Consider the following 12,419-nt stretch of genomic DNA (forward strand, 5'->3'; position numbering starts at 1 on the left):
TAAAGTTATTAGTTTGTTTAAATAATGTCTCAATTTTTTATAAAATTGATTGATCAAATTATGTTTTTGTTTAATCAATTTAATGGACTCTAATTTAGTTTTATTTGAAGTTGTAATAATGATTTAATTGCAATTTAGTCATAAACTCTTGGGAGACAAAGAGATGCATAGTTGAATGTTTTTAGGTGACTTTTGGATTGCCACAATTTTAGTTACAAGTTACAATTAGTCATTAAGTGGTGAGATCTTTAATAGCTTTAAGTGGGATTATAATTACACAACTAGAGTTATCAAAATGAGTTGAAACTCGCGAGGCAACCCGGTTCACCATGGGTTCGGGCCGGGTTGGGTTAAAATTTGTTTATATGGGTTGATTTTTGACCCGACTCACCCGGGTTGAATCCGTGGTGAGCCGGATTGGCTCACCAACACACAAATAAAGGGTCACACAAGTGTTTTTTATTAAGTTGGACTATGCATTTGGGTCATATCAGGTTTTCTTTTAGCCAACATATAGATAATTTGTATTTTTTTTATTTTGGTTTGTATTTGAATTGTATTAAAGTTTATTCAGATTTTAATTAGAATTGTAAATTAGTTTTGACTGAATAAATAAATAAAAAATTGTATTTTTTTTTAATTAAGTGAACCCGTGAGCCAACCCGTGGTAGACCAGATCAGATTCAAATTTGTTTAGCTCGCTAGTTGGATTGACTCACTTGATGATCAACTTGTAATGAATCAAGCCGGATCGGATCGCGCTGCCCATTTTGACAACTCTATACACAACAAAGTATACAAACTATATAAAACTCACTTCTAAGGTTAGCCAAATTATAAAATATCAAAGATCAAGAATATTATATATTAAAATGTAATCCGTGTAAAAGATATAAATTACTTTAATATTTTCTATATCATAAAAAAAACATGGGATAAACCAAACTCCTTCCACAAAATAACCAACTATTAAACCTGAAAACTAGTAAACCTATTTGGTGTGTAAATTCTTAACTGAAATACATAAAGATTATTTTAGCTTTAGCTTTCATTTATAAAAACAATGGTTTAATATTTTACTTTCGTTTATTTATTTATTTATATTCTTTTATAATAAAATTTATTTTTTCTTTTTAATAAATTTTTATGTGATAACAAATAATTGATGTAGATGTCAACATAACTTTCTATTTTTAATAGATTTTCCGGTGGTAAATGATTAATGAGAATATCAATATAACTTGAAATATCAAAGTTCATAATAATATGAGTAGATGTTGAATATAACCTTAGAGATCATAAAAAGTATATGTGTCTTAATTTAACTAATTTTAAAAAGTCAAAACACAATATAAATATTAAAGACATTATAAGTCAATATAATCACTCTCCACCCAAACTTGTTATTAATAAATAAATTTTAAACTTAACTCAATTCTACAAAATCAATTTGTAAAATTAAATTTATATATATATATATTAAATTGATTTTATCTGATAAAAAATAATCTTTCAATTTCTCTCTCCCATAAAATCAAATCAATGTATACCTCTTACTTTTAGAAATCTTTATAAAACAAATTGACAACATATAAGAGGAATTTTTATTTTATTATTATATATCCATAAAGATACATCCACTAACATAATAATGAGTACATATTGAAATACCGTTTTACTATCATTTTTACATTGATTGATTCAATTGATAAAGGTATAATACAATTAATTCGTTTTCTTTTTTTATCTTAGGAGTTTTTTCTGTCTAGTATAAACATAAAAAGCTTTAAAATAATATTTATGATATTCTTAAGTTTAAAAATAAGTTTTTATGTCACTTTATCTTGAAAGTAATTGACATGACATATGTGAATTATCTTCTATTAATCACTATTTTCGATAGTTTATATAGTTAATTTGAGAATAAGGTTATCGTTTGACAAAGTAAAGAATAAATTCTATTGAAATATAAGATAGTGAGGCGGTAAAAAATATTTTAAATATACCACATATACCGTGCTTGATATGATATAATATATATATATATATATATATATATATATATATATATATATATATATATCTTATACAACTTTAGTGTTAAGAAAACATTAATTTAAATCAACTCTCCAATTTTAACATTACTTTTATTATATATCAATATGATCGAATCATGTACACACCATGTTCTTTTGAATTATCACTAAAAAAATTATTGAATATTTAAAATATAAAAAAATAAAAACTAGACCAAAAATCGTTTTTTTTTTAAAGTCAAGACTAAAACTATTAAAGTTTAAATAAAAAAAATATTATAGTTAATTAAAAAATGAAAAAAGGAAAGGTGACCCTTCAGAAGAGGAAGGGACGTTTTGGTTTTGGATGAGGTTGACAGTGCAACTACCATTACTTTAAGGTTTCCCCCTTTATCCGAATCTATATATTCAAAAGTCAAAATAACATAAGTTTTTATTACATCTTTTGGTTCTCTTGACTTTAAAAAAATATTAATATGTTAATATTTTTCTTTAAAAAAAATGATACATCTAATTTAAATTTTTAAAAATACTCTAAAAATATAGTTTAATGAATAAAAATTTTATTTACACGTTAATTAAAAAAAATCCGATGAGTTAGCATTCAATACAAACCAATATGCCTACAGTAATTTTATTAACGAGAGAGTTTTTGATAATTATTTTTTCATTAAGAGTGTTTTTCAGTTAATATGCGATTCATTTTATTTTCCTCGTGAGATAATTAATGTGACATACAACTGTATTCAAATCACTATTTTTTTTATAATATTAAATGACATTAATTAATTATTCACGGGTCGAACAAAATGTCAAATGGTAGTTTAAGTTGTGCACAATAATATTATGATATAACGTCAACATAATACACTTAACAAAATTTATCAAATAGATGTTTTTTATCCATTTAAAAACAAGTAATAGAGATTAAACAAGTGATTTAAAGTTTTTTAAGAAATAAAAAGTAAAGAAAAATAATTTTCTCCAAAAGAAATTATAATTCATACTTTTTATGAAAAAAATAATTTCAAATTTTATACGAATAAGAGAATCTACATTAAAGTTTTCTAATTATACTGAAATTAAAAACACATTTAAATTTATTTATAAGGGTGAGACTTTTTTTTTCAATCTTCATATTCGTCGTCTTAAAAAAATACGAAATAAAAACGTTACTACCTGGACAATGGGTGGGAAGATCACGTTGGTCAAAAGAGAATATTAGTTTATTTAGGAAATTAAAGTATGCAGACTCGATTCAGATGATGGAGCGTAAATAAAAAGATTCGGATATTATAATTTAAAACTTAAAAAATATAATAACTTATCATCCAAAAATAATAAATGAGAGGAAGATAACCAAACCCTAGATACAACCTCAAAAGTATCGTATCATGTTTTATTGACTTGGTGCATTGTTGAGTTGGAAAAAGAAAAAATAACAAAAAATATGAATAAGATAAAATATAAATGTAATTTAATTTTAAATATTTTACAAAAAGTGAAATTTTTAATAAAAAAAATACTTTGTTGAGTATTTTAGCTATTTATATTTATATTTTAATTATTGTTTAATATTATAGATGGCAAAATTAATACTTTTATATTTTTGTTATTTTTTATTTTTTATTTCCCCTTCTAAGAATAATTTAATCTATACAGAAGAAGTGGGAGAGGTTGAAGATAGAATAAATAGGTTGATTAATTAATAAGCTGAAATAAACAAAATAGTTATCACTTTGTCGTATCAATAAAAATAATAAGAAATGTTTAAAAAAAGAAACAAAACTCAACCAAAAATTCTTAAATCTATAAAATAAAAATGAGAACAGCCAAATACAGAGATTAGGGAAAAAAATGTTCTTTTGTCTTCTTTATTCAAATTATTTATTTCAATTTTTGGTAATATGTAATGTCCAAATCAACTTGATTTTGTGGATATACTCTATATCTGTCTTTGTTTATATTTATGGAAAAAGTTTATGCACAACAACATAAAACATAAATATACGAGATAAACCTTCACGATTACAATAATATAATGTTATGATTTATATTCACAATCAGTGACGGAACTTGCACACGTAGGGTACCAAATTAAATTTGTTATATATATATATATATATATATATATATATAATATGAATGAATTTTTAAATTTATGTAATTCTAAAAACTTTAGAAATTTATTTTTTATTGTTTTGAAATTTTGGTTCTCATGAAATTTCTCCAAGTTTAGTTGACGTAAGTGTATCTTTTTTTATCTTTATCACAAACCTTCCTCTTTAAAAAAGAATCAATTTTTTTACTTCTTATCATAATCTTTCTAATATAAATTTATCACCTCTTGTCTATTTAGAAAAAATAAAATTTATGTTCACAAATCACAATTATCATTATGCAAAACATAATAAAACTCATACCACTTTAATTAAATAATCAACACGGTATAAATTCAAAACTTAAAAAAAAATTTACCATAGACAACGAAAAACACAAAATCCCTAAATTTTATAATTAAGGGTTATAATAATTTGGGAAAAAATATAATTAGGATTCATACAAATTTCATAAAAGAATCCCTAAAATCATAATTAGGGTTTATATTAATTTGAAAAAAAACATCCTAAAAAGATTCATAAATCTAACATAAATAAATCATAATAAAATATTAACCTTAATTTTTTTTATAAATTAGTGTCTCCATTAAATTTTTTTATTTTATTTTTTATTATTATTTTTCATAATATAAACTTAATATAAGTAATATATAAATATAATTTTAAAAAATATATAAATATATATAAAAAAATTTAAAAAAAGAAGTTGGGAGAGCCATGACTCCCCTGTCACCAAGTTGTTCTGCCCCTGTTCACAATCATAATAATTATTTTTACAAAGTTAAATGAATCAACAATTTTAGTTTCTTTTATGATCTTTTCCATCTTCGACATTTTATTTAAGAGGATAAGTAGCTTTAATATTTTAGTCTTATTTTTAATTTTCGATCTCGGTTATCAATTTCAATTAGCGGAATACATTTTCAAACACTAAGTTCGATATTGTAATTTGTATCAATAGTTGAAAAAGTTAATTTAGTTTAGGTTAATTAGGTTTAGAATTCATAAACATATAGGTAAATTAAAACTTTAATATTTTTTAATATTTAAATTTAAAAAAAAAATATTGTTATTTTAATTTAATGATAGTAAATTTATTTAACGTGTTAGACAATATCATTTATAGATACGTGAGTTGAAAAAAATGTTAGATGGTGTAAAGAGTTTAAACATCAATTTAAAATGTTATTTGACATGTAAAGAAGAGTTAGTTAAATAATTGAGGTAATAAAATTATATTTATTAATTTTTAAATTTAAAAATCAAATTTAATCAAATTTTGGAACAAAATTAAATTTTAATTTCATATAAATTAAGAAACAAAAAATATATTAACCCTATTTAATATATTTCACATATTAAAAAAATTAATTTATTTTAACACCCAAAATAATTTTTAAATACCCGCCACTAGATATAATGCATCATCATTAAAAAACAAAGACAATACAAAGAAGTGATATTAAAAGAAAAAATAATTTATGTATTTTACATACAATTGAATTCTAAATGTTTAAATTTTTTTTATACATGTTTTTTAACTTTAGGGTTAAGTATATTTTACATACAATTGAATTCTAAAACAAAGATAATCCAAATTAGGGTTAAGTATTTTTTAGTTCTTGAACTTTGGTTCAAATTTGGACTTCGTCCCTGGTCGAAACTTTGATAAATTTTGGTCCTTAAACTTTAAAAATAAATGAATATAGTCCTTTTAACTCAATTTTGTTAACTATTTTTTAGGTTTTGAACACATTTCTCAGTAAATATTGGAGTTGTTTACGCCGTTTGACACATTCTCGACTCAATATTTACTGAGAAATGCGTTCGAAACCTAAAAAAAAATTAAAAAAATTGGATTAAAAAGACTATATTCATTCATTTTTAAAGTTTAGAGACCAAAATTTATCAAAGTTTTAACCACAGACGAATTCCAATTTTAAATCAAGTTCAGAAACTAAAAACATACTTAACCCTTAAAATTATAACATATCTCGAATATAATAAACAGTATATTTAATTATTTTATTCCGTACGGTACAGATAAAAAATATAAAATAATTATTATTAACTTATAAAGAAAAATCAGTGTATTTCGGTGCATACATGTCAGCTCAAGCTTCAAATGTGTTGTGTGTGAGAGTGAGAGGTTTGAGAAAGAAACTTTCAATTGAATTATAAGAATTGAAATAAGATCGTTGAATTCACATTTTGTTTTAATATTTATGAACTCAATTAAATTAAAAAATCACAAAAATCAAAACAAATAAAAAGGTTGAAGTATAAAAACCAAATTTCTATTGAACCCAAGAAAGAAATAAAAAACCACACCATACACGTGCTAGCCGTACTCGAGATATTTTCTAATTACATGAACAAGTTGTTATAAGTCAAGAAAAAACTAATTTTTATCTTAAAAAATTTAAAACTAAAGAAACGAGCTAGAATGTTTTTTATAAACCAACAAGAAAAAAAATAATAATATAAGAGTGTATAAGAGGGTTACAAGCCTTAACACTAATTAAATTTTCTAAATAAAATCTTAGACATAACTATGAATTTTGATACAATACTAATTAAAATTAAAAAACTCTAAAGTTTACAGGCATAATTAATCTAATGTTGGTTGGGTTTAACAGTAAAATACTCAATTTGATGAAATATGACCCAAATTAGTCCAATTGGATTTTTTATGATTGGTCAAATTTAACAAAACTTTAATTAACCAAATTTCCTACAAATTAGGCATAGATGTGAAAATGGGTTGAAACCCGCGAGTCAACCCGGCTCACTACGGGTTCAGATCGGGTTGGGTTGAAATATTTTTACAAATTTTTATACGGGTTAATTTTTGACACGGCTCACCCGGGTTCAACGTGGTGAGTCGGGTTGGTGAGCCAACCCGCAAATAAAGGATCATACAAATATTTTTTATTAAGTTGGACTTTGCATTTGGATTATGTCAGATTGTTTTTTTAGTCAACACATAAATCATTTGTATTTTTGTGATTTTGGTTTGTATTTAGATTGTATTAAAGTTTATTTAAATTTTAATTAGAATTATAATTTAGTTTTGACTGAAAAAAATAAATGTATTTTTGTTAATTAAATGAATCCACGAGCTAACTCTATTAATCCACCAACCCTTGACGAGTCAGATCAAGTTTGAATTTTTTTGACTCACTAATAAGTAAGCTGAGTTAAATTGACTCACTAAATGATCAACCCGTGATAAGTTAAAGTGGATCAGACTGAATTATCCGTTTTTACAATTCTAAAATTAGGTGGCAGGTTACCTATATCAAATCTCTCTCTAGCTTAACCCAATCAATTTAGTTTTATTATATAAAAAAAAACTGTTGCTAGACAACTTGGTTATTTATTATTTTATTTTACTCAAGCTGAATTTGTAGCTACTTTTTTTTTTTTGTTTTATTTACCACAATTATATAATCTACTTATAAAAAAAATGTAACAAAAAATTTTAAAAGTTACAAATTAAAAAAAGTTATTTTAAAATGTGTATCTCTGACGATTCAATAAGATCAAGTATGAATGGGCATTAGACCCAATAAAAAAAATTTAAAAATTTAACCCACTTCAACTATAAATTATTTTATTTTATTTTATTAATGAATTTGTACAAATTCAGTCCTATTCACCCTTATATTATAACTCCACAAATCAGGATATTCCTTGGAACAAAACTCTACTCTCACTTCAAAATTAACAACAGCAATAATAAAAACATGTATGTAACAATTCATCATCATTGAAATGTCAACAAATTATCTTGCAACAAGGTTTTTTTTTTTAATTAATTGTATTTTTTGACAATTTAAGAATTTTCTTTTTGTTATTTCCCATAATTTCTGAGATGCAATGTATGTTCTACTTGACAACGAGAATCATGTCCTGTCATGTCAATTCCTATTTCTTCATATTTATTAAAAGAAACTTTAAATCAATTTTAATTGTAGAAGATTGGTCTATAAAACAAAAATTTACAATTTTGAGATGAACCATAGATATTTTGAAATGAAGAGTGAAAGTTTTGGAAAAGACGAATGGTTGATTTTCAACCTTTCTGAACAAGAAAAAGACATGTTGGTCCAATGTTGTCCTAAATCAACCCTTGTGTTTAATGTGTTATAAGAAAGAACTTTACCCTAGAATTTAGACTTGTGTTCATAACAATTATTGGTATTATTCAGGTATTGAAGAGTTAGGCTAAAATGGATTAGTATTTTGTTGATAACATTTGTCAACGGTGACTCACAGACACATTATTGAAGAACTTTTTGATAGGTTGTTTCTTGTTGGAAAGAAAGAAACACTGATAGCATTTTTTGATGAATGATGACGGAAAACTAGTTTAAATCCGTGACTTTCAAAACCCAAATAAAAGTTGAAAGCAATATGGAGAAATTATAGGACCCTAAAAAAACAATCACTATCCCAACTAAAATAAGGTATAAGTTTGGCATCTTAGATATAAAGAGGGAGTTTTACTAGGAAGATACAACACCAATAAAACTTGAGCCCGATCACATAAGACATTGACAACACTCTCAACCCAAAACGTCGAGACAATAGGTTTATGAGTCTTTATCCTTGTATAGTACTCTATTTTCTTATTTTTAGCTAATGTGAGACTTAGACTTACACTTTCCTAACATCACTAAGTTAATAATCTATAAATCTAGTAGAGTTTTCATTTAAAGAATTTATTTAAAATATTTTTTTATTTTCATTTAAGTATTATATTGTTTAATTTTGTTGTTAAGTGGATAAAATAATCAATATTTTTATCTTTTAGTTTTTAACTTATTGATTAATTCATTTTGTTTTCCCACCAATCTTCTTCGACTCACGGTTTAACTTTATTTTTAGCCGATGGTTTTGAAAAAATTGAAGAGAAAAAAAATAAACGAATTTTTTAACAATTTGAAAACGTGAAAACAAAAATAATGATCACGTACTATCATTAACCAAAAACCAAATGAAAAGGCACTTAATAAAAATTAAACATTAAAAATACGAAAAGTCGTCGGTTACTTCAACTTTAATTAAGTCTATCATTTAGAACCAGTGATGGATTTGGGCTTGATTGTTTTTAAAAATCTAATAGGCCTGTAATGAGTTATAGGGATTATTTACGGTTTTTACGTCCTGCACCACCATAATTTCTAATTGCACTTTATAATTTTCAAAATGGGTATTGCATTTTTTGAAAAAGTAACTTTTGGAACACATTTCTAAAATATGATTTTTAATATTATTTCCAGAACAAGCTTCCTTATAATAAAGGAGGTGCAGGAAAAAAAAAGCCTTATATAGAATAATTGAGTGATACTAAGTAATAATAATAATAATAGTACAAAATATCAAAACCTGTGACTAACATTATCCATACACAGTTACATGAATCATACAACAAAAGTCTTTGGTACTAAAACCTGTGACAAATAACATCTAGCTAGAGAACAAGGTTACAACAAACAGATATACATACAGAGTCATCATCGCACAAAGACACACGACAACAGTATAAAAACAAGTCACGCAACCATTTCATCGTTATTTTCAGCATCACCCATGTCTTCAAAGTCACTGTCAATATCTGCTTCAAGAAGCCATTGCTCAAATTCATCCACGTCATCATAATCATGTGTGTATAACCCATCTGAAGTATCGTAGGGATCAGCCCCAAGCTCCTCGCCATGGCATGCCACATGTAAGAAAGGTCTGCTTCTGGCTAAAGCATCTACCATGTCTCTGTTAACATTTCCTGTCACTCCCAACCATTTGAGCCTCGGAAAATACGGTTTCTTCAACCACCGAAATGCAAGCGCTGTAATGCCACCACAGTTATAAAGATCCAACAATCGCAAACTGCTTCCATGTTTGGCCTCGTCAATCAGCATTGAAGCTAATGCCATCACTGCAGTGTCACCAACTAGAGGGCACTGTCGCATTCGGAGCTCAAAGAAGGGAATCCTACTTTTTGCAAGCAGCAGAACTCCATTATCAGAGAGGTTTGGAAGATTAGATAGATCCAGTTCTCGCAATTCCAGCACGCAGCAGCCATTAAATAGAGCTGTGATACATTTATCTGTTAGTCTCTTGCATCCGCGAAGAGACAATGCATACAATGAACTGATAACAGATGCTCTTAAGTGCAGAAGTCCTGCATCAGTTATATCAGAACCATCTAATAGTAAAATTTTCAGTCTAGGCAAAGTGCCAATGGCCAATAGAGCTTCATCCCCCAGGCTTCTGCAATCTCTCAGGTCAAGAATTTTGAGTTCCTTGTTCGATGCCAAACTCAAAACAGCATGGTTTGTTAACAGATTGCACCGTCTTAAGCTAACATGTGTCAAAGTAAGGGATGTTGCAGAAATATCATGAAAAACTAGATCAGTTAAATGAGTGCCATGAGTGACCTTAAGCTTGTACAAGCGAGTGCAAGAATGCAGGATGGTTTTGAAACCGGTGTCTGTGACTCGACAAAAGCCACCAAGGCATATGCTTTCCATGTTTGCACACTTGTCTGCCATTAGAAGCAATCCCAGATCATTCACTCTTCGAAAGTACGTAATGAGAAACTCCTGGCTTCGAACCAGCGAAAGATGTTTCAGTCTCCCAAGTTGATTAATTTGTTGAAGACCAGCATTGGTTAGGTCAAACGTAACTCTTGGTTCAATCAATGGTGCATCTTGAAGATCCAAATGCGTCAAAAAGACTAGACCTTTGGATATTGTGCCGATCATAGCATCAGTTATATAGTCTACATTAAGACACAGTTTCTGAATGCTCGGAAGTATGGACGGTTGAACAGGATTTGAGGGGAGATGGGATCCCAGATTTGGGCTCAGCAGTTCAGTGACGGTAACTGAAGAAATGTAGCCAATCTCAAGAGAAGAAATTTTCTCAGAAGCAGAAGCCCAGACTCGAGCAAAGTTGTGCCGGAGAAAGAGAGAGACATCAAACATCAGAATCAGTGCCTACCAAAACAACCACACTACATTTTAGACCCAACTAAACCAACCATCAACGAGCACGCAGCAATATTGACAACTACAAAGATTGAGTTATGAACAATTTTAAGACCCAACTAAATGAGAGATGCCGCAGAATAGATTGTTATTCAATATAGCAGACAAGTTTCCCAAATCCAGAGATTTTTGCAACATAAATTGTTGTCGGTAATCATGTAATAAAAGGTTGTATCAGACAACATCTAAGGAACTGCATCGTATAATTATTTCCCCAATTAAAGGTTTCAACTTTAAATGGCATGCCTTACTTCCAAGTGGGAGCAACCGCTCAGCAACTCCTCCAGATCGGAAATATGAATGGCCCTCCCTCTTTTCTCGGCGACGGAGCCAAGGTAGAGAGACCTGAAGGGGGGGAAAAGATGAGTGAATAGTATAAAGCGAGCGATGTGGGACATGACATGAGAGAGATGAAACCTTAGATCTTTGCAGCGGTTGCCGATCTCAGACAAGAGTCTGCCACTGAAATCGGCGCAATTGTGGAGAGAGAGGTCTTGGAGGGAGGGTTTGAGGAGGAAGGCGATGGCGGAGTCGTCGAGGCGGGAACAATCGAGCTTGAGAGTGGTGAGGTAGGGATTGGGCGGCAACAAGGGTCTGAGCATGTCGCCGGAGGGAGCAGTGTCCTGGAAGAAAGAGGAGAATGAGTTTGGGAAATTGGGAACAAAAAATAAGAAAGAAGAAGGTTAGGAGAGAGAAGGGTACGAGGAGGTTGAAGGAGGGGAGGAAGGAGAGGATGTGGCGGCCGCAGGAGCGGAAGGCGGAGGAGGTGGAGGCGAGAGAGCAGATGGAGGCGATGTCCAGCTTCGTCATGACGGTCGCCACCAGTGCCGACGGCAGCCCCTCCAGGCTGGCCTCGCCGGCGCCGGCGGTTTCTTCCTTCGATTCCATCACACACACGCGCACGCACTTTCCTCGGATCCTCTATTATTCTTAAACGTACATTGCTAAGTAAATAAATTAAAAAATAAAATGAAAAAGACCGTCCTCCTTATTAATTCCGAGGAAATAACATAGGTATATGGTGAAGTTTTCTTTTTTTTTTTCATCGCAGTAGTTTATGATTTATTTCTCTGTAAAAATACATGAAATTAAATCGTTTATGCATTTTTCTTTTCACTTCTAACCAATGAAAAGGCTTCACATTCAAACACTTCTAGATAATTTTGCATGAGTTAAAAATATGAATTTTGTATGATGTCTTATTA

The 12,419-nt window shown here is 28.5% G+C and overlaps 1 protein-coding gene across 1 annotated transcript; it reads right to left on the reverse strand.

Annotated features, from left to right (window-relative positions):
• Positions 1–9,519: 9,519 nt before the first annotated feature.
• Positions 9,520–12,164, reverse strand: LOC114191773 (F-box/LRR-repeat protein 10). Its single transcript, XM_028081154.1, has 4 exons — positions 11,917–12,164; positions 11,632–11,837; positions 11,466–11,559; positions 9,520–11,163 (listed from the first exon to the last, which is right to left on the reverse strand). Exons 1-4 carry the CDS (start codon positions 12,100–12,102, stop codon positions 9,718–9,720), a joined length of 1,932 nt encoding a protein of 643 aa, XP_027936955.1. The 5' UTR covers positions 12,103–12,164; the 3' UTR covers positions 9,520–9,717.
• Between the last annotated feature and the right edge of the window lie 255 nt (positions 12,165–12,419).

Source organism: Vigna unguiculata, chromosome 7, assembly GCF_004118075.2.
Source record: "Vigna unguiculata cultivar IT97K-499-35 chromosome 7, ASM411807v1, whole genome shotgun sequence".
NCBI lineage: Eukaryota > Viridiplantae > Streptophyta > Magnoliopsida > Fabales > Fabaceae > Vigna > Vigna unguiculata.

What these genes read in the sequence shown, in the direction of transcription:
- LOC114191773 (XM_028081154.1), bottom strand. Translation starts at nt 12,102, where the DNA reads ATGGAATCGAAGGAAGAAACCGCCGGCGCCGGCGAGGCCAGCCTGGAG. An exon ending in AACCGCTGCAAAGATCTAAG is followed by an intron (nt 11,560 to 11,631) that starts GTTTCATCTCTC and finishes CCCCCCCTTCAG; the next exon opens with GTCTCTCTACCTTGGCTCCG. An exon ending in GCGGTTGCTCCCACTTGGAA is followed by an intron (nt 11,164 to 11,465) that starts GTAAGGCATGCC and finishes TTGTTTTGGTAG; the next exon opens with GCACTGATTCTGATGTTTGA.